Source organism: Hippoglossus stenolepis, chromosome 1, assembly GCF_022539355.2.
Source record: "Hippoglossus stenolepis isolate QCI-W04-F060 chromosome 1, HSTE1.2, whole genome shotgun sequence".
Taxonomy (NCBI): domain Eukaryota; kingdom Metazoa; phylum Chordata; class Actinopteri; order Pleuronectiformes; family Pleuronectidae; genus Hippoglossus; species Hippoglossus stenolepis.
The window spans coordinates 15,759,119-15,786,960 of NC_061483.1; the positions used below are offsets into that span (position 1 = coordinate 15,759,119).

The window sequence follows — 27,842 nt, forward strand, 5'->3', positions numbered from 1 at the left end:
CAACCTTTTTCTTAAATGTACCACTGTCAGCAATGACAGCTCCTCCAATCAAGAATTATATTGTATTTTTAAAACAATCTGATTCAGATTGATTATTTTTCACCAATCTCCACTAACTGGTACCCACAGGAGGAGTTATAGACATAATAAACACTTTCTTGATAATTTCCTAATAACCCACCTTCTAATAATAGGTTTTACAATAAAGTTCAGTTTTGGACGTATAATCTTACTGAAAAGAAACTATAGAAATAGATCAAATACACAGAATAGTACTCTCCATAAATATATACACGTGTGTTCATGTACATTTATATGTATGTATGTATGTATATATATATATATATATATATATATATATATTTGTATGTCGTAATCTGAACGGTAAATTTGGTGTGAAATACACACATAGTTCTACTCTGTATAGTTAACACCTACACAGTGCTGATGCTAGCCATTTGGTGTAATTGCTTTTTGGTGCCCCACCCCGAAAATTAAAAAAAACACAAAACAATAAAATTAAACTACAAATATTTGTAATATTTATTTGTATAATTATTGTAATTTTGTAAGAAACAGAACTGTTCAATTATTCACACACATAACTGAAGACATGTCATAAAACTTTGCACAGACAGTATATATTGTACTATAGAACACGCAAAACAGCAACACACACGTACATAAGTATTTGAAAGTACAATCTTCTTCAATAAAATAAACCAAATAATGACATATTAATTATCAATGTTTCTTCTGTTGTTAAAAAATAAATATAAATACACAAAAAAGAAGGCTTTGTAAACCTTACAAACTGCAGAAGACAGTATATATTACAGGAAGCTCTACAGATGCACACGTTTGCATTTCATTCCGGGACAGGAACCAGGGACCAGGGAGCCTGAGAGCCATTTAAGGCTCCACTTCCGGTCCTGTGGTAACTTGGCTTCTCAATCACTCACCAATTCATAATTGTGGTGCCCGGTGCCCCACGCACAGCGCGTGCTGGGAGTGACGGCCCTGGATATGCCCGATCCACGTTGCTATGACAACAGACCCCAACAACTGTTTCCATGGCGACACATTGACGGCGCACAGTTTCCAGGCTTGAGACCGAAGTGGACTTGAAACAATTGAAACTGTATCCGTCTCTCCGTGTTATCTGTGCTGTGCGATACGATGGTGAGATATTAAAGTCATTCATTACGGTCAGTGAGGGCTGACTACACTGTGGTTCGCTCGGTTGTTGTGTTGGACTAGCGACTTAGCAGCAGTGCTAGACTGAATACCGCTGTTACTATAGATCGGATGCGGGTTTAACCTTGTTTCCTCTCTTATGTTGACTTCCGTCCAGCCTCCCAAAAACAAAGGCTCGGGTAAAAAGCCCGCAAAGACCAGGACGCCCACTCTGATAGATGGACTCACCAAGGAGGAGCTGTCCAAGGAGCAGGTCAGAGCCGCAGTGATGCTGACACCTCTCCCACCAGGAGAGGGAGGTGTGCTGCTCCATTTGATCTGCTCTGGGAGAGGGAATCCACACAATATGATCACTGGGACAGAGCCAGGGAACTCAAGCCAGAGAACATATCCTGGCTTTTAGTTTCTAATGTTGTCTACCAACAGTAACATTTTTACATTATCATCTCCCTTCTTGTGAAAATGTGTGTCAAGATATCAACCGACCAGTTTAAAACGCAGGATGTGTAGTGTGTTACACTGAAGACAACATCAGGGTTCATTTATCAGACCTACTGTAGACGTTATATGATGTTTTCATAGGCAGAGTAGTTCCCCCTGTGACCACGAACTTTACTTTGATTGTGTGCTGGAGTGTATGGTGGCCTGGGAAGTATTTGCCATCAAAGTGGCTAAACTACTCCGGTTAAATCAAAAGTTCCAGCTTGAGTAAGCTTCAACTTCCACTTGAGGCTTAAGATGTTCCACTAACTTAATTCAGCCAGGTCTAATCATGGCTAATCCTAGAGTAGAGGATATAAGTCCTTGAAAGACACAAAAACCTACACTGCGCGTTTTTCTGCAGGAGATCAACAGGTGGTCATAGAGCTCTGTTAGGAATTCAAACTCATATTGGTTCGACATTGGTTGTTATAGTAATTAAAAGCGACTAGAAATTGTCTGGATCATCGACCAAAACTATATTTCTGTTTATTTCAGATGGAAGAGCACATTGTGCGCCTTCGAGAGGAGCTGGATCGAGAGAGGGAGGAGCGGAACTACTTTCAGCTGGAGAGGGACACGATTCAAAACTTCTCGGAGAACACAAAGAGAGAGCTACAGGAGATGAAGGCTGAAATGAACAACCTAGAGAAGGACATTGAAGAGGATGAGAGGTGCCACCAAGTAGAGATCAAGGTAAGGGAGTGGACAGATACAGGATAGTCTGTATTTTAATCCAGAATATGACAGTCCAGGGAACAAGGGGGTCCAGATTTAACGGTTCTTTAAATGCAGTAAATCGACACAACCTTTGAACAATTTAGTCAGGACAAGCTTTACTGTCCCACAATCCTTTGTGTACTTTCTTTAGTAACGTTCAAGTACATTTACCATCTACCAGCCCTCAATTTGGCATCAATCATATACACTTTAAATACATCACTTTTATACATTATTAAATTACTAGACCAACAAAGTATAAATGATTGAATCCAGCAATACATTCCTCTTTACGGTTCATGTTGTTGATCAGAGGTTGTTGGAATCATAATAATATATATGTTGTAAGTAAAACCTCACAATACATAATGTAAATATACTGCAGGTGTGATGAAGTATTCCTGGATTCCACAAATTTTCCACATCTGGTTGGTTGTGGCTCAGGAGATAGAGAGGGGTTGTCCACTAACCAGGTCGGTGGTCCGATCCCTGGCTCCTCCATCGCACATGACGAAATGTCCTTGGGCAACACATTGAACCCCAAATTCACAAATCCCTCACCGGCAATGTGTGAAATACCCCCAAAACACTGAAAGACTGAATATCCTCATCACACAAGAAGCCATTTTTTCTTCTGTCGGATTAGTTCAAGGATCACAAACAAAATGAGAATGAAACAGCACTCTCTCCAACTCTTTCCGTGTTAAAGCTTTACAGACAATAACATATTGTCATCCATAGTAAAGAGGCAGATTTCTTGTTATTTTCATGAAAAGCAAGGATTATGGAGATATACTGATCCTTTCATGAGCTCCTCACTGGGGAAATGTCAAATCAAAGCTGCTCAATATCTGATCTTTGCTTGTGTGAGAGTCGGATTTAAAGGAAGCTTAAAAGCGGCGTTAAAACAGGGCTACAGAATGGTGTTGCGTGGGATCCAAAAGCTCTGCGACGGCACAGCCTGATAGCAGCAACTAGTGACAGGTCCAAAGAGAATACATTTTATATTTGACTTTTTTGTTCTCTCCACTAGGTGTTTAACCAGAAGATGAAGCACCTGCTTTGTGAACACCAGAACACGATCTCTGAGTTGAGAGCAAATGCTTTAGTCTCGACTGAAATGCAGCAGAAAGAGCAGGAAACATTAGAGACTGAGCTTCATAAGAGAATGAAGGCCATCAAGGTCGAGATGGAGGAGATTGACGATGAACACCTTGTCAAGGAGCTTGAACTGGTTTGTAATACACACGATTGACATGAGTGGATTAACTTTTTTTACTTTTGCCTCAATGTATTTCCTTTAAATACCAGTGTGGTTGTTGTCTCGACAGAAACATGCCGAAGAAATGACTGAAGTGAAGGACAAATTGGAGAAGCAACTCAGAGGTAAACTAGAGTCGCACTTAGCAGAGAGCATACCTCTGCCAAGGCCTAATAGTCGCCTTATATTCAACCAAGCTGCACTACATTGCACACACTCGTAAATATCAGTCCCCTTAATATTCCAGTTTTTATCATCAAGATCCATGAAGTATTATTTCTAAAAAAGCCTATTTCGTAATGTTACAGAACGTGAGAAAAAAAACAAAATATCTGCCCCTTTTTTCCGGATCCACGCCAGAATTTTATTCGGTTGTTTTGTGTGTGAGCTGTCAAGAACTAAATGGCAGCCATCGTGTTTTGTGACTTTTTGAATAGAAACTGAAGCTGTGTATGAGGGAAAGACGACGTTTCTGCTACAAGAGCTGGACAACATGAGGAAAAATGGGATCAGTGAGAAAGAAGATCACTGGAACAGCCACATCGATGTTCTCATATCCGACCACAGCAAAGCTCTCAGGGAAGCTAGTGAGCTGGTTAAAGACTTACAACAGGTTCTGGAGGGGAATGATTCATTCAAGGTACAAGTTCACACACTCAGCCTCAGAATAAAAACAAAGAAATGTCTGATGTTTGGTTTGGGCCTGCAACTGATGATTATTTTCATGATACGGTTGATTATTGATTATTAATTGTTTTGTCTAAAAGATTTGTGAAAAGTCAATGTCTTGACTGCTAATCAATTTATACCTTTTGGATTTCTCTTAATTGTCGCAGCATAGTTTTGATCCAGTCATGTTTTTCTTCATCTTTTGTTTAACTTTTTTTTAGACACAAATGAAAGAAATGAAGATGAAACAGAAGCAGGAAGAAAAGGACCTGATCCTTCTTATGCGCGATAACAAACGTCTTGCTGAGCATCTCTCGAAAGCTGAAGAGGAAATCGCTGAAAAGAAGAAAAAGATGAAGCACAGCGCAATGAAAAAGGTTCTATTGAGTTACAATTCTGACTTGTACACTTATATTTGTTGCTACCTGCTTATTTGCTTGGCATGTGTTTTAGTCGCATACTGTACATTAACATAAGAGACTATTTATGACAGGAGGACACCAAAGAAAAGATAATAGAAAAGAAGATGAATGATCTGAAACAGGATTACGAGACGCTGCAAGAGACATTCGACAAGGTAAAAGTTAAGATTGAGTTGCACGGTGTCATGTTGCTCAAATGTTAGCTCCATTTGTCTGCACCTTGGATGTTAGCCAGATGTCTAAGTGACTATTTTTGCATCTGTATGTCGTGTGTGTATGTGCATGTCGCACAGCTTCAGCTTGAGAGGGACGAGCTGTACAAGACGCACTCTCAGTCTATTCAGAGGGCGCAGCATAAAGCCGATCTGAAGCACATGCAGCTGGAGACGAAGCTGAAAGCTCTCACAGACAGTCTGGAGAAGACAAACGCTCAGCTCCACTCTGTGCTCACTTCCTCTAACATGGACCAAACAGGCCTTCGTGAGGTCATAAACAACATCCAGGTAACTGTTTATGTGTATCTGAAATGTGTTTTATGCTGTTTGTACATAAAGAGAAAGATGTTTTATTTTTACATTATTTATTTTTCACTTGTAGGAAAACCTTGACTCCGACAATAATACCATCAAGATCTTACAGTATAAAAAAGATCAGATTTCCAAGGTTAGTGGATCATTTACATATTTGTTGAAACAATGATAATATTTAAACATGTTTTGTACTGAAGTTTACACTCTTGGTCCCGACAGGCGCGTGAGGATTTGCTGCTGTACTACAAGGCCAAGCTAAGGGCTCTTGGTGTCCCAGTGGAGGAGCTTCGTGCTGAGCCCTTTGAGAGCAGTCGTGCTGGAAAGATTCGAGGACGGCTCTTAGATCTTGGCTTTGCCCAAAAGTGAGAAAACAGACATTTTAGATAAAAAAAACACCATCAGCAAAGCTTCGATGCATCATGCAGGGACTGTTTTCTTAAAGAAAAGCTTCTCAATTTGAAAAAACATATTTACATTTTTCAAGAAAAGGTTATTGTAGCTTTAATAAGCAACATGTTGCTGTTTCAAACTATAAACAATGATAAAAGAACAACAACTCGAAACAGGGTTAGAAGCATGAAAATGTGACCAGGACATCCCTACTTTTAACTCAGCTCTTTGACTTTCTACAAGGAATGTTAAACAACAGTCGGGGGGGCACAGTGGTGCATTGAGCTGGTCACCTCACAGCAAGTTTGCCAGTCTCCAAGACTTTATCCAAACTTTATGTAGTTTGGCTTTCTTGAAGAAAATTGTACTTTCTTGATTCTTGTTGTTCTGGGTTTTGTACCCTCATGGTTGAATGCACTTATTGTAAGTCACTTTGGATAAAAGCGTCAGCTAAATGAAATGTAATGTAATGTAATCAGATTGTCAGGTTGATTGGCAGTATATTGGTTGACATTGGGAGTATGTCCTGGGGGCAAGTGAAGTCGAGTCTATTGATACTCAACTTGACCCCAACTTTACCCTAACTCCAGTCAGGGAGCTCTGCTTACTTCTTAACCTTGAAGTATAGTATCTAGTAACAATACTTGATTTTTGCCGCACATTGACATTTTGTTTCTATTGTATAAAGTCATTGATGTCTTAAATCAGGGATTTAGCAAACTAAACTAAATTTCAACTAAATTTTCTACCCTCTATTCGTACCTGCTAAATTCACTCTAGCCTCTCCTAGTTTTTTCTCTGTTAAGCACAATGGGACTTTCTGTTTAAGCATGTGTGATGTATATACCTTGTTAATATTGATGAATAAAAGAATGATAAATTACAATTAAAGACAAAGTGCTATGCTGCTTAATTAACTATAAGCCACTAATGATAAACTATTTCTAAGATATGACAGGCTGAACCCTTTCACTGATGTAGTGATTGAGTTTTATTTAGACCATTTTAGTGACAGGTTTATAGCATAAACTATATAAAGATGGACAACTTGTCTTCACTTCCTCCCACTATCCAGAAATGTAGCCAAAATATTCCAGATACAAACTCTTCATTTCCCAGAGTCTCCACAAGGTAGCAAGTCCCGCTGATACACATGTTTGACCTATCGCAAGTCAGCTTAGGCTGTCAATCATTACGTTTCACCTGTTTTTATATCATCAAATAACATTTTTTTTAAAACTTGAATACTTAGACATAAATTGGTGTAATAAGAGCAACTTTAAATGACAGAAACCATGTTTCCGAGAAATGTATTTGTACTGTACAGTATTTGGTAGCTGGATTGGACCTATACTGCAGCCAGCCACCAGGTGGCGTTCAAGATGCTTTGGCTTCACATTTGGGGAGCCGTCAAGTCGTCCATCTTTATATACAGGTACAGGTATATCTATGGTTTACAGCTACAGGGACATGATATATGTTGTGTAAAAACCTTCAGTGGGCAGTTTGTTTAAAGGTTAAAGTCCTTTATCATTCTGCTCTGCACCAAGAGTGTTAAAGATCCTTCTCAGCTTCATGTGATACTACCTTTTGAAAAACTAGGAACCAACCAGTCAATACATTTAATATTGCCATTTATTTGTATGAAATGTTTAGTTAGCACCTTAATTCTTGAGTTTTTTTTTTTTATATCAGATGATTGACCTTAATTGTCCTTGGCCCACCAAAATCTAATCAGTTAATGTTTATTCAAAGTTTATGTTTACGCCATATTTGAAGAAAGTCCCCTGAGGTGTTCGTGAGACGGGTGGACAGACAACCTGAGAACATGATACCTCCAGCCATGGCTGTTTCCAGAGCTGAGGCATTATTATAAATGTCAGGTAGGTGAAAGTTAAATCAATTCATCACATTGAGAACAGCAAGTGAAAGAAAATCTGGTCCTGATGCCAGTGAAGAAAAGATCAGCTCAGTGTCGAGGTATTATTGCATTTTTTAACTGTTGTGTGATGGGGACAAAAGCTGGACTCAGACCAAATATTCCAATCTGAACAGTTGGTTTCACCAGCTGATTTCCTCGCTGCCAGGACTCAGTTTCCAGCAGAGAGAACAGGAACATATGGGGTGGATCCAGTTTCTCATTGAATATTCCAGTGGTGAATCGAGCCCTGCTTCACTGAGTGATCGCTGTTCCATGTGGTATCAATAATACAGGAGGAAGTTATTGTGCCTGTGCAGGCCCCAGTATCGTACAGCTAAAGCGAGTGGAGGGAGGGGGGGGGTCCTTTCACTCGGGCCTCTTGGGTTTCAGGGCCCGCAGACAGTGGTCTGACTCCTGGGAGCCTGCTGCTTTGCCCTTGCACAGGGCTCAATTGTGAGTCTGCCTGACCGATGGATAAATGTGTCTAAACACTGACAGCCTGCACAGTCCCGCTGGCCAGGCGCCGTCAGTAAGACTACACCCCCACCACAACAAACCCGCAGTCACAAGACGAGTCCCAGCTGAGAGACAGCTCAATAGAGAATTAGTCAGTGGGAGACCTCGGACAGTTAGAGAATGGGATAGATATCATGGGTGTGATTAACATGATCCAGATTTTCACCTCGATTAAGCACCTAGCTGAGGGCTGTGACCTTGCTGTAGCCTTGTGCAGATCCAAAATAGAGCTGGGAAAACAAAAACCATGTGTTGTACATCAAATGAGACACCTCTGCTGTTTTTCAGGAGTTCTGCACATTTAATCCCAATGCTCTCTCCCTTTCTCTGTCCTTTGTCATATAAAAGTGTCAAACACACAGTAGGACGACGAGTAAACTCGCGAAACATGAAACCGAGAAACAACCTAAACCCCCGAGACCAAAACAAACAGCTATAAGAGCAGAGAGCGATGGAGGACAGAGGTGGGAGGGGTGCAGGAGGAGAGTGAAAGGTAGAGAGAGTGATGGTGAAACGGAGAGGGCCTCTCAGAAAGAGGTCAGCTCTGAGCGTGCCGACGCCGATAAGATGCTGCCGACCGCTTAGGAGAAGCTTTAAGACATGGATGGATTGAAGCTGTTGGTGAGTCCTGAAAAGGGTTTTTTCTCTTCAAATTGTCATTATTGTGATTTATCATTGATATTTAAAATTTATTTAAAAAAATTTGTTGCACCAGAAAGAGATGTACCGTCTCTTTCTGCTACTCTGTCCTAAATCTCTTTAAGAATCAGAACCTGTGTATTTAACTGTGCATTTACCTTATTTCATGTTCACCTCTTTTTGTTTTCTCACAGTCTTTTTAACATCATATACAGCACTATCTTTAATAGCTCACATCTTAATACGTTTTATTAGTTAATTACTTTACTGATACTTGTTTAGTGGCCATGCTGCGAAAGCGGTAAGGTGATGTGGCAGCCAGTCATTAAGGTTTAATAGCCTCTCTCTCTTCTAATATACTTTACTCCTTGAGTCCACCCCATCTCTTCAATGAAACAACAACAACAACAACACTATCCATTTGATTGCAGGATTTTGTGAAATCAATAGGACAAACAGCCCACAGACAAAGATGTCACCCCACTGTGTCACCGGTCACGTTGACATGAGATGAAGATGGCGGAGAAAGGGCCAGTGATGGCCACTCTTAGATTCACAAGCATCATAGTTTGTGCTGTTTTACTGGGACAAGGATCCTCCCAGAAAACAGGTGAGTGTTCCACCAGAACATTGTGTTTGTTTTGATGTGCTTGTGGAATGATGCTGGCTTAAGATGTCTATAACTGTGCTCTTCCAGGAGGGGGTAAAAAGGAACAGAGAGAAGCCATTCTGAAGGAAATCTTCTCAAAATGGAGTGAAGGAGGTGGTTGGAATCCTCAGAAAGCTCCTCCAGAAACAAACAAGGACCAGTCCATGCACCCTTGGGTGAGGAATATCATGGGGAGTCTAAAATCACTTCTTCCCACCAAGACCCTGCCTCTACTGAGCAAGCCGATTGACAGACACAGACTCTCTGGTTTTCTCTACAACATCTCTCAGTACCTCCAGGAGATGGGTGCTGAGCTGGAGGAGGCACCAGCGGAGCCAGATGAGGAGCAGCTGTGGGAGAAGGTGCTGCATTTCTTTCTCCAGTCTGAAGGGAATGCTGCACAGAACCAGTGGAACGGCCGGGTACCCCCCCGACCCAGCGTCAAAGTGCAGGACTGGTTCTTGTCCCTCAGGGGCAGCCCTCACTGGGACTGGCTCCTGGGGCTGCTGCAGAGTCTCATCAGTCTCTCAGAGCGACAGCCCCACAGGCCTCTCTTGACTTTCTTTTCTCAGAACTGGAGAACAGTGAGCGCTGTGCTGGAAGCTGCACTTCAAGCTATGGTCAGTGGGACGTATGGCCAGGCAAGTGCAGGCCTGCAGGGCTTCATTTGTGCCCTGAAGGGTCGCAGTGACTGTGCCTTCAGTGTTAGTTGGCTTCAGCAGCTGCTGCGTTTCTTAGAAACACGCAACTGGAAGCCTGTGGTCAGTCTGCACCCAGCAGGAGAAGGTGAACACAGCAAAGGCTCAAGTGCGTTTGGACGTTTGAAGCCTTTCAGCCTGCCTCCTGAGGCCATGAGGCAGGATGGGCTGTCTGGAAACCTATCTATGGAAGACAAGATGGCCATGGAGGATGATCCAGACTCCATGCAGAATTTACTGCTGCAGGCGTTATCACGTTCAGGAGGAGGAGAGCGAGGAGGTCACCTGGCACAGAGGAATGTAGCTCTCGTGCAGGGTTTGGACGGGCTGAGGAGCGGCCTCCTGCACAGGGTGGGTAGTTCTGTGTATGGTAACCTGAGGAAGAAAGTGTCACGAGTTACCATGGCACTGCTTGATGATGTCAGCGGCTTGGTGGACGTGCCACAGCCCAACGCCCAGGGTCGCTGCTCAGTTGGTGAGTTTGTGGGGCAGCTGGCCTCAGAGGGTGTTTGCACAATCAGTCACATTTTAATTAAAATGCATTCATACAAACAATCTCATAAATGAATCATTAGGTGATTAAGAATAGTTTTACTGGCCAACACTTGGCAAAGCAACAATGGTTAATAGTGTGCATAATTAAATCATGTCCATTGGAACATTTTCTATATAGAAATCAAATAATTAACTTTTTAAATTGTACTTAATTTCACATACCAAGAACACACCCTTTTTAATAGACTCTTAAGTTGGGCCCTGGTTTCACCTGACAAACCCAGGGGAGAATGTGACAGTGACTCACACTGCTTTAAAATCGTATTAATCATCCTGGTCAATGAAAGCACCTGTCGTTAGCGCGGCTAATCTCTTTATCCTCTCATTGATGTCAGTAACATAATATCTTGGGCTTTGTTGGCTGAGCTGCACTGTTGCATCAGCCCTATGTTGTGCACTGCAGGAACTTCCCGTTGCTTTTTCCACCTGTCATTCATTCTGATTTCCAGTTAATATTTGCTTTTATTTGTCTTTTTGAAGGTGACCTGAGGCAGCTGATCTTATGGTAAGATATAATATGAAATGTGTCTCATTCTCGTTTTCACATGTCTGACTGTAAATTCACATCTCTACCATCTGTCCATGCATATGTAGGGGGATAAGACATAATGTGACGTGGAACACCCAGGCGTTAGGCGTTAGTTCCCAGGGTCTCCCGAGCTCAATCCCATTCCTGACGTGCCCCTCCGCTGAAAGAAAACTAACCCCAGCCCACTCATCATCTAAAATGGCCCCTTCTTCACAAACAATCTCCAAACGAAACCGCCTTCATGAACTCTCCACTGCGCCTCACCACTCCCAGTTCAGCCAGCCACATACCGGGAGAGCGAGAGAGAACGGTGACCAGCTGAAAGAGACGGAGCACTCCCCCTCAACAGAAATCCTGGAGGCAGCGTGCAATGAATCCATCCCGGGCTTGAGCGGTGTCTCCAACTTCACTGTGTTCCTCTACTGTAAACTGTTTGAGGGGGAGAACGGCTCAGTTGACCCTGCAGTGGCTCAGATGGAACTCGACCTGCACGCCACGTGCTCTGATGCAGCCTGGTACCTGTCTGCTGCTGAAGAGGACTTCCTGTGGGTCCACATCTGCAGTGAGTTCTTTGCCCATGAATTCAACAACACCGTGTGTGCCAACTCCTCATTCTGGCTGCAGAGAGCACATCAGGTAATAGATCACTGCTTTGAATGGCAAGGCGTACCAAGGACATGTTATATGTATGTACTTTACGTTAACTCCTATATCCTATTATCTGCAGGCTGTTATGACAAAGGACTACCATTTCTTTAACCAAACCATCATAGACGACCTGTGTGTTCAGCTGTCAGGGGACACAACAGGAAGTCCAGGAGTCGATGAGAGCTGCCTGGCTCAGCTGGGCAGCAGGTCGCTAAGCGCAGAGGCTTTCAGACACTGCTTCCTGCCGAACAACTCCGCCATGATCTCAGCTTTGTGCGGTGGAGAGTCTCCTGACTCACACCGATCCTTGCCAGAGGCCAGCTGGGCCGCAACGTACTGCTCCAAAATACACAACTTCTCTCATGCTGACACCACCGAGGAGACCTGTCAATACAGGGAATGGGCTGTGCATCGCTTCACCAACACCACCCTGCTGGAGCTGTGCGAGCAGACACCTGGGCTGAGAGAGTACATGTGTCTGAACACCTCCCTGTACAATCAGCTGCTACAATCACTGCCTCAGTTTGCTGAATTCTGTGCTGATCTCCAGGCAGAGCTCGAGGGCAGGAAGTGCTTCCTGCAGAGATTTTTTGACATGCTCCCAGCGCCATATGAATTTGACACAGCCCAGCTGTGTGCAGACCCAGCCCCAATGCTGGTGGACGTTCTTCACAAGCTGAGTGTGTGCGAGGTCGAGGGAGGTGAGCGTGAAGGGTTCTTAGTGGTGCTGGGGTATGTGTTGCGAGTGTTGGACTTCATGGTGGGCCTCTCCTCGGGGCTTGATGAAGGGGAAAGAGAGGCAAGACAAGGTTTGGGTCAGGCCATCCTCCTCTCCAGTCTCCTTGACAACGCATCCTGGGCCGGTCTGCAGCCAGAAGCCTCCACGAGCGTCCTGAACACTGTGGGGGTCTTCCTGCGCAGAGAGCAGAACACCACCCTGAAAGAGGACCTGCTGAGCTGCTTCAGTGTAAGATAGCTGACTGACACACTCACACACAGACACACTCACACACATACAGAGCAAAGAGTGAATAACTTTCTGCTGTCACAACAGCCTGTTCTGTGGGACCTCATCCAGCAGGACGACAACTCATCTGCTCTCAGGGTTCTGCTGCAGGTACTTGCCTGTGCAGCAATTTTTACATTTATCATTTCACAGCAGATCAGCTCGCTGAACTACATATTTTGCTTAATGACTTTTTCTTGTCAGGAGTACCTGCAGATGCCAAGAGACAGCATCCGCACTCTCGTGATGTCTGCTGAAAAAGACGCAGTGAAGAGATTTCTCTCCCATATGCACCAAAGTTGGAACCAGCTACAAGTTGAAACCAGCCAGGTCTGTTTTAAAACTCCCAACAAAACAATGAATGTGTTAAGATTGACACAAAGCACTGAACTCAATGTACAGGCACACACAAAGTTTTAATGCTACTTGTAAGATATATTACAGGATATGTGAACAGGTAACTTGAGCTTGAGTTGTGGCAACAGTATACCTGCTTGTTCAATGTTTCCTCCTATGTCTCCTCCCCAGATATACCACACCAAAATGTCGCCACCTATTTTTGGGACATTTCGGTTCACATAACATGGTCAAGGCATCGAGTTTCTCCCTTGTTAGCGTTGTGAAAAAAAAACAAACTTCGACCTCTTCTTCTTTGACAATGATCTAGACCTCATAACATATTCCATTATTTGGACTATGTGAACGCACCCGCAGACAAAATATGCAGGATGTCAGGAAAACATGGAGCAGGAGAGTCAAATCACCACATAAAAATACTATTTATGACAATTTTTATGAAGCTAATGTTGCATGAAAAGCTCTCAACCCTTGTTAATAGTAACATAATAATGTACAGCTCTAGTGACCACAGTCCTATTCTATTGCACTCTCTGTGTGTCAGGGTCAAAATGAACACACGTCAGTTACTGTCGCGCTCTTTTGTTTCCTCTGGCAGCCCTCTCAAAAAGAGCTGCAAGCCATGGAAACAATGACTGCGGCTTTCATCCATAAGTTCCCCCGAGTGACCCCGGAGCTGTTTGTGGACCTGTCTCAGTTCATACCCTTCATGTCTGTCTCTGACATTATGAGCTTCCCCGCCTCCCTGATAATCAACGACAGCGTGTGAGTTACTGACCCACGAAGCGTTTATTCAGACACATCTTCCTGTGTCGATGCTAATGGCCTCCTCATCGCTCTTCAGATTGACGGCCATCCGTGACCACAGCTCAGGGATGAAGTCACTGCAGAAAAAGGCCTTTGTGAAACGCCTCCTGCAGTCGAGTGCGGTGGGTGATGTCCCCACGTGGCCACCGTACTTTCTCAGTTCCATCCTCCCACTCCTGCCTTACCTCCCAATCAGCCATTTTCAGCAACTGACGTCTCAACAGGTCAGAGGCCAATTCACTGATTTCAAGCTCTTGACATACTGGCTGCATCTCTTTTGTCAGAAATTTTGTTTCAATATTTATTCCATTGTCTCTCTTAGCTTGCTCCTCTTGTAGAGTTGCTAGGCAATGGCAGTCTGGATGGTGTGAGGGGGCGCCATGTGCTCCGCAGCCTCTTCAGCAGGAAGAAGAATCTGACTGGTGATAACATACTGAGGTGGGCTTCAATGGTATTTTAACAAGTATGGAACTGGAACATTCATTGGTCAGTGTTGATGACTTAGGTCATGGTTTTGTTTTGGTAGTAATGGATGGTGGTTTACCAGGTATGAAACTGCAGATCTAGTATTTACACTTTAGATGTAGTCTTTTTTGGAGGATTATAACTGGTTTCGACTTAATATTCAGATATTTTCAGACTGCGGTGACAAAGTAAAACATCATATGTGTGAAGTTGTTTGATGATTGAAGGGTTCTTGTTTTTTGCAGGTTGGGAGTCCTCGCATGTTACCTGGATCCAGCAGAACTGGGTTCGTATGTTCAGGACTCGGCTATGTCCTCTGCTCTCTGGCAGCAGCTGGCTCAGTGTATGTCAAAGGGGTTGATCAGTACCAGCGGGAGGGTGAGTGGCCCAAGTAATTACTGACATCTACTGTATGTACAGAACACTACAGAAAATCTCTATCTCTAACCTACTGCTCTGTTTTTCTGTCGTACCACACAATGTCTGACTATCTCTGTCTTGTGGATAGTTGTCCTCGTGGCTCATTCCAGCTCTTCAGTCCCTGAACATCAGCAGCATGGCTCCGTCAGAGCTGTCTGCTCTCAGTGGTCTGTTGCCCCAATTAGGAGCTTCCTTCCTGCTGTCACTCCCCTCACAACAGCTCCTGGAAGTCCTCTCACAACCAGGATTACACAGATATGCCCCAGCACAGGTCAACAGGGAATTTCATTTTCTATCTATCTATTCATTTTTGCATTATTCATTTCACTTATCGGTTTCAAGTGTCTCTAAAGATCTACACTAAGGAAGAGGATAAACACTAATGAAATACATGACCTTTACCTAAAATCCTGCAACTGTCTTAAAATGTGAAAGCGTGTATTCTGTGTGCACTGCACCCTTATTAATTTTTAATCCTTTCCTCAGGCATTTCTAATGTTATCCAAGATTTCAAAAAACACCAACGTAAGTAGACATTTTCAGAATACCTCTGCTTAATGTCAAAAGACTGCACAATCACCTGTGTTTTTTTAATCTTTCTACCAGCTCACAGTGGAAGAACTATGCAGACTGAAGCCGTTGCACTCTGGTCTCTCCCCTGCTGTGCTCAGAGACCTCCAGTGGCCTGAGATCAGTCAAACTGCCCACTGTCAGTGCTGGAGAACCATGCTAACTGAGCTTAAGCCTGGCCATAGAGCCATGCTGTACAATGCAATGCAGGAGGTGACGGCGCTGACTTTCTAAACTACATCACTTATCACTTCTTTCATCTTTTCATTCCTCCATAGAATTTGCCACTCCCACATTATTGTGACATGTTGTGTAAAAGACAAAGAATAGGTGGAGAGGTTTGTGAAAGTTGATATAATTCAACATCTCCTTAGAATTGTTGGAACATATCAAATCAAGAAGCAAAAACTGTGGTTCCCGAAGCATTAATCTGGCTCTACTGTCTAAAAGAGTAATCTTTGAACCTAGTAGCCAATTTGTAGGGGGATGAGGGGGGATGCCATTCCCTTTAATTAATAATAAATTTTGAGAGTTTGAAACGAAATGGCATCGATAAGAACAGGAGGACTGCATACATTGCAACCCAGAGAAATCCTACCTGGGGCTGTGGCTGTTAAAATATCCATTATGATTTTACAATTTTTTTAGCAGGCAGGCAGGATTCAGCATAAACTTGGTAGATGATACTTTCATTGTGCATATTCAACCAACAAGCACACAGTTCTGTACTGCAGGGGTGTCACCCCCCCACCCCTGACCAATCAGCTCCGAAAGTTAATAATCTGGTGATATTTTTCCAAATAATATTCACACCTCGTCTGGTCAAAAACCGTCACTGTAACAAATCGTCTACTGTTTGACTGAAGGGCCTTTAAAGGCTTCTACCTTCTACATTGAAATGTACATTTATTTTTTTGTTGTATGTCTACAGGCTTTAGACGGAGACCTGCAGAACCTCACACAGCAGGTCAACTGTCTTTTATCATTTGTACCTCTGAGGAAACTGATAGAGGCCACCAATGGAGAAACAATCCTGAGACACATTAGCCTGTACCGGGACATACAATGGTCGCCACAGCAGGTGCACATTTGACTTTAATCTTCTTTTGTGCGCTCTTAAACTTTGTATTGATATGACAACAATAGGTTTCCAGTTCTCTGACTTGAGAAGAAAATGTTACCAGCTTCAGTCTCGGTCCGCCTTTAATCTGCAACTCATCTGCTATGCTTCGCATGAGCCTTTCAGAATGTTAATACTCTGTAGACATCAGCCGCCATCAAGCTAATTAGTTTGGATGTAGTACAATGGTGTGGAGGAGTGTAGCGTAAATTAATAATGGCTACCTTAAAGGGATTTTGTCACGGCCAAGAGTGTGTTAGCCTGCTTTCACCACCTGTTCTCAGTCTAATAAGACCTGAGTCAAATCAATAAAGATGACTTTCACTTAGCAACGGCTCTGAAATATACTGTGACACTAAATATTAGACTAAAGTTTTCAATTTCAATAACTGTAAAACTTTATTTGTGTCTTCTGACCAATTAATCCGAACGTCATTAAAGAGATTTTGACTGATGCCGATAAAGACAGTAATATACCACCAGTGTTTCATTCCACATGCAGTCTGGCAATTCTGCAGAGCAGCTGTAGATTTAATTTTTTTTAAACAAAGCTAAAAGTTTAAAGCCCCATCCGTCATCAGGAGATCCCTAAAGCAGCTAGGTGAAATTGAATTGTTCTTTTTTAAGTTTAAGCAGTTTAAGTAAAACAAGTTAGTCTGACTTATCGAGAAAAAAGTGATTAACTGATAAATAATAAATAAAGTAAGCACAACAAAGAATGATTAGTTATGAGGACTCATTTTTATTTTACATTCAGGAGCATAAATCCAGTTTACTCACATAAAAATTGTTTTTTACGTCTTCACAAGCAAAACACGCATATTACTCACATTACACATGAGTTGAATCAACTGGAAAGTGAGAAATAAGTAGAGCGCTCATGTAATATAAGGAAGCGAAGGTATTACCTATTACAGTGCAGCAATGAAAACATCTCATCGTCTCATTGGCGGATGTAACAACAGGATCCATCTTCTGTGTGATGCCAGAAACCAAGAATATCAAATTATAATCTGATCAGCTGCTCCAAGACATTTTCCCTGTGGACTTGTCATCCTTAAAAGGACATTTCAACCAAATTCTTTGAACAATTAAAGCATTAATGCGCTAAAACATGGGAATATTGCTGCTGTTTAATTAACTGCAAGTTGATTTTGGTTCTTTATTTTAGAATAAACCACAATCAAAGTGCTGACTCTGATGCTTTTTCTTTCTGTACAGGCTCAGTCCCTATTTACACAATTATACGAATTTAAAAATATCACCAGCAAGTCAGTGAGGTAAGTTGGAAATGTGTTGCATCAAAACATCCAAACTATTTTAATCAATGAGTATTTTTTGTTTGAAACACTCAAAACCAAAAGATTAAAATGAAACATCTTTCACTTTTAGGGCTCTGGGTCAAGTCGCCGGTGGGATGAGCTGTGATTTTTTGAGGCTTTGGACCAATGATACAGATTTTGTAGAGTTGCTTCAGTTTGTTAGTGAGCTGCCTGGAGGCTTGAGACCTGCTCTGGTGAGGAGCAAACACTTGACCCGTCAGATTGCCTAATACACTAATTTTCAACAAATATTGTGATAATGAATCAAAAAGCGAAGTTTAATACTAACAAGTTCAGATGTGTTTGGGCTGTGTTACCAGCGGAAATGTATCGTAGAGGAAATGAGGAAACAGCCTGAACTTGACCTCACAGTTTTCAACCCTGGGTTTGCTTCAACGTTACCGTAAGTAATTATACACATATATTAACATATTTCACGGTTTATCCTGAGACGGCTTCTTTAACACCTCTGCTCTGTTCTTTTCCAGAGTGACGATGATAGAGAACCTCTCTAATGCCTCCTTCCAAGCCGTTCTGGACCACATCCATGCAAACTTTGCTGATTTCCTCAGAATGCCACATTACAAGCAGACGTGTTTAGCTGAGAAGGCCAAAATTGAGCTGGTAAAACACCAACATGAACCACACCAATACTGCATTCACTGCATATTCTCACATGACGTGCAGGGGCTTACACATTAGGTTTTAGTTACAAAAGTGTAATGAGAATCCAGTTGCTGCATAGAAATCTGGAATTAATCTGTGGGTATTAAAATGATAAACTGTAACCATGAGCATGCAAAAGCAAAGTGGGACTATTTCTGTTTATTTAAATCTGGAAATCTGGTAAGTGTTTGCTTGAGAAGCCTGAACAAATGAAGGGAGGGAAACAGATGGAGAGAGAGATTCAGGCCATGACCTGCCTCATTCTCACTGCAGTCCAACTGGTTACCAGTGTGAAATCCAACCAAGTGTACACACTCTCTATCTCTCTGTGTGTGTGTGTGTGTGTGTCTGTCTATGTGTTGCTCTGCAGGGCTCCTCTCAGGCTGAGGAGGAGATTGATGGCACCACTCTGGACGTCCTGGGGCCTTTACTACCTTTCTTGGACCGGGACAGTCTGGCTGTGGTGGACAGACGAGCTCTGGCTCTGCGGCTGGAGGAGATGAGAAGTTTCTGCCTTCCTAAAGAGGCTCTGACAGATATCAGTGCCCTGCTCACCCAGAAAGAATTGCTCGGGTAAAGACACAGATGAAATAAAGAAAACAGGGTCATATACCAAACTATAACAAAGTCTTAATTTGTAATCATTTGAGGACCATTAATGTCCATCTCAGTGACGTTGAGATGTGGTGAACTAACAAAAAAAAATATACATCGTTTGGCCTTTTCACTAAAGCATGGCTAAAATTTTACATAATGAGGAAATATAGTAAATCATTCAGTATAAATAAAAACACCTTCCTCAAACAATTGTAGTTTGTAGTAGTACCATGTAGTATAAATATATGTAATCTAAAATATACAAAATGCCTGAAATTCCCAGCACTGTGCTGGCAGCCGCAGTAATGATAAGACACGTGTGTGTTCTTGTTTGCCAGGGATCCTTCTAAATGGCAAGTTGGGGATGTGGAACATTTGGGCCGGTTGGTGTTTTCTCTCTCAACAAAGCAGATTAACGCCATCCCACTGGTAAGCATCCAGGAGCACCATCCAAATCCTGTGATTTATTTCCCTTCACTCTAACTGGTGCCTCGAGACTTTTCTTGGCAATATCTTGTGTTTTTCTCGCGCAGGCAGTGTTGAGTAAAGACACAGTGGAACAGGTCCTGGTGGCTCAGAGGCGCTTGGAGAACAGTGTGGTGGGTGAAGTCTGTGTTACTCAGTGCACGGACCGGCAACGTCAGAGACAACAGACTCAGAGTCTCATCCGAGGCGTCGTCAGAGCACGGAGCAGGAGGGCAAAAGGTTCAATAAATGCTTCCCACACGTTTTACTGCTGTTTATCTACAGGATAAGCAAATTATTATGATTACTGGTGCACCACTCCACCACTTGTGTCAATGCGTACAGCACTGAATCCAATGTGTCTTTGAGTAGTTCCAGTTCCAAGCTGTGCAGATATCAGAGGAACGTTTCCCTCGGCCTGGACACCCCTTCAGCTCAGTCGTATGTCGCAGGAGGATCTGACACAGTGCGTAGAAGTTGTCGGTCAGGACGCGGAGCTGAGCTCTGAGCAGCGCCGGTCACTGTGGATGAAACTCAGGCAGGTCAGTAAAAGTACTCTGCCTGCAAAAGTACATGTAGGGTTAGAAAGTCTTTTTCTATTTGTTTGATGTCACTTTCACTCTCAAGGGATCCACACAGACAGTTTGAACTATTTTAACAACATGTTCTCTCCCATCAATCATCCAGACAATGTCCAGGTCAATCATTGACAATATGTGTCATCCTTCACATGACCTTCACATCAGATGTACGTGGTGCAGCAGTTCTGTCCCCATAACAAGTGTATTAGGTTTGGCTCAGCTAGTATTAAAAGATTTTATTTTGGTTTTTATTTCTGTACAATATTTGTTTTCTGTATCCTCTTCCATCATAGTCCATATAAAGGTTTGTTTGAGAGATGAAAAAGGGGAGAGGACACAAAGAGTATCAAATCTTTCTTTTTCTCTTTTCCTCTCGCTCTCTTTCTTTTCCTTCTCCCTTCTTGTTTCATTGGGTTAATTGCTGTCATTATTATTAATTAATTTTATTTTCTCTTGTTGCCTTGGAAGCATGCTTAATGTTTCAATCAGATGTATAATAATAATGACAGCTATTTCTTCTTATTGTTCTCAATTTGGGATGGTGGGATTGAAGATGGGATGGGATGTGGGGACAGTGGTTGTTTTTCCCCCCCTGTCCTTGATTTGGAGAAGTAACTACAGTATAGGGATCTTCTTCTAAGAAATAAAGAGTATCCACATCAAGTGTATTTAAAGAAAAATCCTCCATCCATCCATTATCCACACTGTTTATCCTTTGAGGGTTGCAGGGGTTTGCTGGAGTCAATCACATCTGACACTAGCGCGTCACAGGGCTAACATATAGAGACAATTTAGAGTCTCCAATTAATCTAAGCTGCACATCTTTGGACCGTGGGAGGAAGCAGGATTACCTGGAGGAAACCCATGCAGACACAAGGAGAACACAAACTTAAAAATACATAGTTTCACAATTGAATAGTGCCTTGGAATTGTTGCATCTGTATAAAGTCTGAAGATAAAAAGTAAAGATGACCAGTAAAGCTGGCAGTTATATAATGGCTGACAAGGACAGCTGAGTAAATGAGAAGAGTTCTTTTTTTCTGTGGTTCTTGACTCGCTCCAGTCCTTCAGTCCGGTGAGAGAGCTGCGGGCGGATCAGGTGCTGGCTCTGGGCTCGGTGCTGACTGAGCTGGGAGAGAGAGAGCTGCAGGACATAGATCTCACCGACCCGGGTGTGTTGGCACATCTGGGGACACTGACAGACTGGAGCCCAAAGAAGGTGAAACTTTGAATTTTTCATTCGGATGTAAAACTGAGAGAAAAAGGACAGATATACACGTGATGTGAATACTTTGTGGTAAACGCAACTGTTTTTTCAGATGAGAGTCGTGGTTTCGGGTGTGATGCGGAGACGCAAACTGAAAGCGGAGCAGTTAACAGATGTCGATCTGGCAACATTTGGGCATCTGATCTGTGGTCTGTATCCATCAGAGATCAAGAGACTGAACCCGTACAACCTCAGGTCAGTCAAATGTTCATGTATGATTATACACAATCCTTCATTCATGCAACATATTAAAAAGGTATAAGAAAAAAAAGGTCTTGCACCTAGACCTTTAATTTTTCAAAATAAAGGCCAAATGATTATTTGTGAGCCATAATTGCCATATTATGCAATAGTTCCTCTCACTATCATTCAAACAGGTAAATGACACAGACTAAAAGGAATATGTACAAAGATGGACATATGTTCTGAAAATTAGATAACAAAAATGCTAATTTTGTCATTCGTAAAAGTAATTAACCTCCTACCTGCAGCATTACATTGCTTGTAGTTTTATCGACATCCATTGACATCACATACACCTGCTAACAGATGTGCACAACCTCTGGAAAACATTTTGCATACCGTCAAAGGAGCAAATAGTCCTGAATGGTTTCCCTCAAACTGCAGTGTGGCCGCTGTGTTCTTGCGGGAGATGTCCCTGCCGTGCACAGAACAGCAGATGGAAGCGTTCATGAGTCGTTTGTCCAGACCTGAGGCCTTTGGACCCGTCAGTGCTTGGGGCCCAGAAGTTTTCACTGAAATTGGAACGTTGGCAGGTACAATACAACATGATATCCCTGGAGGTACAAACTTTTTTTGTGAGTGAGGAGGGCGGGATGAGGACACGACAGCTGTTGGATGAAGAGGTGCAAATAAAATTATCCCAGAGGGGGAAGCAGGAGGAGGTTTTTTTTCCTCAACTTTTCCTCTAATTTAAGAAACATCAATTATCTGACTGTGGTGTCTGTCTATCTGTCCAGTGGGCCTGGAGGACATGATGCTGTCAGCTCTGGTACAAGAACAAGTGGAGGGGATGACCCCTGAAGCCATCGCCCTGATATCACCAAAGAAGATGGCAGTGAGTTTCACAACTGAGCAATCAACAGAGAAATGTTAAACTTCAGTGCAGATGTGGTATAAATGAAAATGTTGACTAAATTGTTAGATTTTTAAATATGACAAATACAAATACTCACTGTATAAAATAAAGTGGTTGACGCCTCTTCACCCTGGTTACCTCAGACGACACAGTTTCTTGTAGTTTTTCACTGTTTGTGTTGGATGTGTGTCTGACAGGTGGTGTTCAGTGCTGTTCAGTTGTCGTGGCTGAGTGAGGAGCAGGCGTGGGCCTTCACCCAGGAGCAGTGGACGGAGCTGGACGCTGAGCAGAGACAAGCGGTGGGACTAGCTCGATATGAAGGAGACCCACTGCTGGAGCTGAGAGGTGGGGTCTTCAAAAACAATATTTCTGATAAAATCTAATTTTAATGAACTCAGAATTCAGGGTTTGACTGACTGATATTTTATCTATGTTTATCCAAGTATTTATGAGCACACACGCTGTGTATTATGATAATATTTGACTCTGCTAAGCAACCATGATGTTCTCTGTTGTTTTTATGAGGTGATGATAAACGCTGTGTTCCTGTGCCTCCACAGGGAGAAACTCGGCTCCAGCAGCCCTGAACACACACAGCCTCGCTTTCCGCTCACTGGCTCTGTGCCTCTCATTGTGGAAACTCATTTAAAATGCTGAAAATAATGAATTGTCCATTGACCTCCCTTGGTATCATCATATTTGTACATCAAATAAATATTTTAAACTGGTCTGTTCCTTCTGTGTGTGTGGGTCCTTGAATTTACATCACACTTGCCTGTGCTCTGCTGCACATACCTCACTTTTATCTCAGTTATCCTCCTGGAACGATGTAAATCACTGTATGTAGCTGTATTGTGTATGATGTTGTTTTGTTAGAGCAATCTGAAGAAGCAATCAGTGATTAATGTTTATTTGACAGAGGAACAGGCTTTTCAAAATTTACAGCCTAATTTTAACCCTGTGATCAAGCAAACGAGTTTGTAATGATATGTTACGGCTGTAACTATAGGCACTGAGCTCTATAATGTGTATTTACGGATGATAATAGCACCATAAACCACATGAAACGCTTTGTGTTGCCTCAAAGGAGGATACAATTTGAATACAGATGTTGGCATCTATAAAAGACCTTTGGAATTTTGCCCCCATTTATTTATCACTTCTGTAACGTCGAGCCCCGTTATCTCCATGGAAATCTGTCTTCTTATAGGAGCCACGTGCAGTTTGAAAGTTTCATTACAGAAATGTCACCTGTTGTAATATTTTCTGTCTGTTTGAATACAAACGGACATTTTTACATTCTGTGTTGAGTCTCTAAAGTGTGGTATATTTAATCATATCTAACAGAATGAAATGAATTTTTTCACAAACTGTCTGATACGCATAAAATGTGGGACCCAGGAGTATTATTATTCCAGCATAGGGGTAAGTTAACAGCGGCTGTGGGCGAATGATGTCATGTGCAGTTGTATGTGAAAATCTGAACACACTGGATTCTAGAGCCTGTGGATTCCTGGGAGCAGAAGCCGACACCAATTGTTGATGATTATGTATACATATATGTTTTTCCAATGATTCCTAAGATGTTATCAATCCCTTATGTTAAAGAGGGTAAAGAATGTAACTGAGGCTTGATATTTAAAAGTTTAAACATGGATTATAAATAAAAGAAACAAAAAAATATAACCAAATATATAGAACTTGATGAATATTAACATATTTTGTGTAAAATGTAGATATAGGTGCTCAGTTTCTACAGTTTCTATTCTGAAAAATAAGTGTTTCTATTGTTGCATGTCGGCAAACACAGATACTGATATCTCAGGGGTCCTCGCACCCCCATCCGAGAAGCGCTGCAGTAAGAAACACACGATAAACACACAAGCATCGTGGAGTTTCCTGGGCTGCAGCTTCATACTGGACACGTCTTACTCTTGTTCTTCACTATAATAAATATCTGACAGACACAGGCCGGGCCCTGACGCCACGGCTGCTGCGCCGCGTGCGAGCAGCAGGTGGCGGTGCAGCAGCGCCGCAGCTCCACGAGTAGGTGTTCCTCTCTCTCTCGGCTCTGTCCGCGGCGGTGACGTATTTCCTGGGGCTTGCGCGGACCACTCAGCGGTGCACCGGAGGGCTATCATGACTATTTATAGCCAGCTGTTCTCCGTGATCGGTGTTTGTGTCGCCTCGCCGAGCCGCCGTCGGTGCTGAACGCCGCGGTGTGGGGCAGCCAGCGAGCCGCGGGTCGAGCACGATGCGGGAGGAAGGTTCGTAAGTTTCTGCTCCAGCTTTGTGTCCTCACTTGTTCGGGCTGCGTGGTCCGCGAGTTGGACTCAGGGACGGGACGTTATGTTGTGTTATTGATCCCGGCGGTTGTTAGTTTACGTGTGTGTGTGTGAAGGAAGGAAGGAAGGAAGGGAGGGAGTGAGGGAGGGAGGAGGGGGTTTAAACACACACACATGCCGAGCTGACGTCGACTGCGCCGCGTCCGGTTTCTGTGGTTGGTGGTCTCCGCGCAGCTCGGTGGGAGCGGGAGGGAACATGTGAGGAAGAAGTCCGGGTAGTTCGTGAGGGGCGGACGAGGGGAGTGAAAAAGCCAAAAGAGAGGAGGGGGAGGCACCTGTGAGACGGAGCGGGTCCGCCTACAAGCAGCACCGCCGCGGCCGCGTCGAGTTTAATCGCGGCGCGGCACAGTTTCCAGACATATTTTAGTGAGGCGGAGGAAGAGGAAGAGGAGGAGGAGGAGGAGGAGGAAGTCACCGCCGCTGAGACACAGACAGACAGACAGACAGACAGACAGAGATCCACAGTCTGACTGCGTGTTGTTGTCACGGACTCAACTTGTGAGGTGAGTTCCTCCCCCCCGAGCCGAAACTCTCAGCGTCCCCCCGCTGTCAGCTGATGTTGGAAGTGTTGCAGGCCTGAGGGGCAGAAGTTTTCCTGCTCCTCAGCTTCCTGAGCTTCCTGAGCTTCCTGAGCTGCTGCTGACACTCTGCGTGTCCCCTCCTCGCACTGCTCACTCCTCTATCAGCAGCGATCGTGGAGGCTGTGGCACGTAAGGATGAACTTTGACATGAGAAGTAATCGATGGAAACAACTTTATCCGTCCACGTGTGGTTTACAACATGAACATGAGCTGGTTGTTGTTGTTGTTGTTGTGATTCTCTCAGTCTGACTGTAGGATCTGGATTGATGGGACTTGCTGTTCTCTGAAAAGTTGGTGTAGTCATGGAGGCTGTTGCACTTACATAGAGGTTGAACTTTGACATGAGTAGTTATAGATGCCCCGCATGAAGACGAGCTGTTTAATGGTTGTTGGTGTGTCTTTATCCTCTATTTCTGACTTTGAATTTAATTCTTGAACACTCTTTACCGGACGGAACGTAATCTGGATTCATGTGAAAAGTCAGTGTTGATGGTGGAGGCTGCGGCACGTACATTGTGGTTGAGCTTAGGAATGAGAAGTAATTGATGCAGACTTGGAAAACACGCATCAATATGAGCTGATGTTTGTTCGTGGGATTCCGACTGTGTGATCTGGATTAATGTTGATACTATTACGTTAAAGGTTTTTCAATTATGGAGGCTGTGGTACCTACATTGCTGTGGTTAGACTTTGACATGGGAAGCAATAGATCTCACAACATGAACGTGAGCTGTTTAATGGTTGTTATTGTATTGATCGAAGTCTTGATCCTCTCTTCTCGGTCGGACCCTGCATTTAATGCTTGCACACTCTTGATCTCATGAAATATGACCTGTATTAATGTGAAAACTTAGTATAACTATTGTAATTATGGAGTCTGCTGCACCTACATTTTTGTCGTTGAACTCTGACTTGAGAATAATTGATCCCCTCTGACTGATGTTGTTTTTAATTGTTGTAGTAGTTCTTGTCTTTAATTCTTGTTCAACATACAAGGGATTTGCTTTGGTGTTTGGTCCATAACTAACTTATCAAGTTTAAAAGAGAAGGAAAAAATAAAGCAAAATGAGAAGCGAGTTTTCAAGAAGAGCGATAAAGAGGATTTGATGAAACATCCTCTGGATTCATGTGAGCACTATAATGTGAGAAAGTGGTGTAACCTAACACTGGATGTCATAGCAGATGCTAGTGAGGAAATATTGATTAGTATGGATCAAGTAGAACAAGGAAAGATCCTCTATTGTGCACGTACATGCAACCAAAGGAAAACAAAACGCTTCTCTGATACACAAAGCACATTGTTGTAAGTATATGAATGTGTCAGTCTGGTGGTTTCCATGTGCAGCACGATGACATGTAGTCGAGCAGGAATTTCCTCGCCCTGCGAGCTTCCTTAATGGTTTTCACATATGTTATTGTTCTTATCTGTGGAAAAGTGAACTCAGCGAGAGGGAAAAATAAGATTCTGAAGCGTTAATGCTGACATTGTTGCAGGAAGTCTGACAAAGTAGTTTAGTGTAAAAAAAACAAAGGACTGTAAAAAAAAAAAAGGAATAGCAGACACCAGAGGTTTAGTGATTGTTTGCAAGTGCTCTAATTAGGTCTTTTGGAGAGTCGAGTCATTAAACATCAAATGGAGTTTACGATAAAGTGCTATAAATATTACAGCCCACTTGCAAAAATGATGGTGAAGCAGCTAACACTTAATGCACAAGAGCGTTTGTGTCTTCACTCTTTGCTTCTGGATTTATGATGAGACGTAAATGAATTTTGCAGATATTAATTTGTCTCTCTGTGTAGCCCTTTACTACTCACTGCTGTATGTGAGGACCGTGTGGGCGTAATGGTGATAAACCCCGTGTTACACTGACAATCTGTCATGAGAGTGCCTCTCTACATCCCAATTTATGATCTTAGATTGTGTTCTTCTTGTCCACTTGTGCACTGTATCTGGGAACACTGGTGTGATTTGAGTGTTGTTTATGACACATTACTGAATTACCTTAGGATCAATAGTGTTTTTTTGTTTGTTATTCTCCTTGCCACACACATTGGTTGTTATTTCTCAAATACACTCCGAGGGCTATTTGAGTGCGCCTGCACTGTGATATTGATTTCACGTGTGTCTCAATGTGAGGCTGTAATTACAACATATCTGAGTGTGGAGCAAACGGTCATGTGGGCTAAATTCAATGCGAGTTGGTTTAATCTCATTAAAATGTAAATAATAAAGTGATGATGTGTAAACAGTTTCCTTTGTAAAAACGTCCTGATGGGTTTGGTAATGAGGCTGGTATTATCCTTTGGGCCTAATGACACTTGGCTAATTATAATTTGCCTTTTGTATTTT

At 42.8% G+C, this 27,842-nt stretch overlaps 3 protein-coding genes across 6 annotated transcripts in view; all 3 read left to right on the forward strand.

Moving 5' to 3' along the window:
- The first annotated feature begins 975 nt into the window (after positions 1-975).
- On the forward strand, positions 976-6,493 carry LOC118110830 (dynein regulatory complex subunit 4). 2 transcript variants are annotated; one of them, XM_035158954.2, is made up of 11 exons: positions 976-1,182; positions 1,355-1,450; positions 2,176-2,373; positions 3,431-3,631; positions 3,729-3,783; positions 4,096-4,298; positions 4,549-4,704; positions 4,821-4,904; positions 5,043-5,252; positions 5,347-5,412; positions 5,499-6,493. In XM_035158954.2, exons 1-11 carry the CDS (start codon positions 1,180-1,182, stop codon positions 5,643-5,645), a joined length of 1,419 nt encoding a protein of 472 aa, XP_035014845.2. In that variant the 5' UTR covers positions 976-1,179; the 3' UTR covers positions 5,646-6,493. The 2 variants fall into 2 exon arrangements, with proteins under 2 accessions (XP_035014845.2, XP_035014837.2); XM_035158946.2 differs by lacking the exon at positions 976-1,182 and having other exon boundaries at positions 1,226-1,450.
- Positions 6,494-9,188: 2,695 nt separating this feature from the next.
- On the forward strand, positions 9,189-23,153 carry LOC118110320 (stereocilin). Its single transcript, XM_047340201.1, has 29 exons — positions 9,189-9,355; positions 9,443-10,567; positions 11,128-11,152; positions 11,242-11,812; positions 11,904-12,791; positions 12,879-12,941; positions 13,035-13,160; positions 13,786-13,952; positions 14,032-14,218; positions 14,317-14,432; positions 14,705-14,837; positions 14,968-15,150; positions 15,366-15,404; positions 15,486-15,662; positions 16,381-16,530; positions 17,791-17,849; positions 17,962-18,085; positions 18,212-18,294; positions 18,380-18,515; positions 18,928-19,130; positions 19,493-19,583; positions 19,688-19,859; positions 19,992-20,161; positions 21,264-21,419; positions 21,520-21,662; positions 22,095-22,243; positions 22,448-22,545; positions 22,764-22,911; positions 23,092-23,153. The coding sequence occupies exons 1-29, from the start codon at positions 9,256-9,258 to the stop codon at positions 23,151-23,153; spliced, it is 5,844 nt and encodes a 1,947-aa protein (XP_047196157.1). The 5' UTR covers positions 9,189-9,255.
- A 1,518-nt stretch (positions 23,154-24,671) lies between these two features.
- furina (furin (paired basic amino acid cleaving enzyme) a) overlaps positions 24,672-27,842 on the forward strand; it is an 82,779-nt gene continuing 79,608 nt past the window's right edge. Inside the window, exon 1 of one of the 3 annotated variants that reach the window (XM_035157127.2) lies at positions 24,672-24,833. The gene's annotated coding sequence lies outside the window, so the exon portion shown is untranslated. Of the gene's footprint in view, positions 24,834-25,021; positions 25,415-25,477; positions 25,622-27,842 lie in introns of those variants that run through there. The other 2 variants (XM_035157136.2, XM_035157145.2) reach the window with 2 other exon arrangements.

What these genes read in the sequence shown, in the direction of transcription:
- LOC118110830 (XM_035158946.2), top strand. Translation starts at nt 1,337, where the DNA reads ATGTTGACTTCCGTCCAGCCTCCCAAAAACAAAGGCTCGGGTAAAAAG. An exon ending in AGCACAGCGCAATGAAAAAG is followed by an intron (nt 4,705 to 4,820) that starts GTTCTATTGAGT and finishes TATTTATGACAG; the next exon opens with GAGGACACCAAAGAAAAGAT. An exon ending in AAAAAGATCAGATTTCCAAG is followed by an intron (nt 5,413 to 5,498) that starts GTTAGTGGATCA and finishes TGGTCCCGACAG; the next exon opens with GCGCGTGAGGATTTGCTGCT.
- LOC118110320 (XM_047340201.1), top strand. Translation starts at nt 9,256, where the DNA reads ATGAAGATGGCGGAGAAAGGGCCAGTGATGGCCACTCTTAGATTCACA. An exon ending in ATCACCAGCAAGTCAGTGAG is followed by an intron (nt 17,850 to 17,961) that starts GTAAGTTGGAAA and finishes TTTCACTTTTAG; the next exon opens with GGCTCTGGGTCAAGTCGCCG. An exon ending in CCCACTGCTGGAGCTGAGAG is followed by an intron (nt 22,912 to 23,091) that starts GTGGGGTCTTCA and finishes TGTTTTTATGAG; the next exon opens with GTGATGATAAACGCTGTGTT.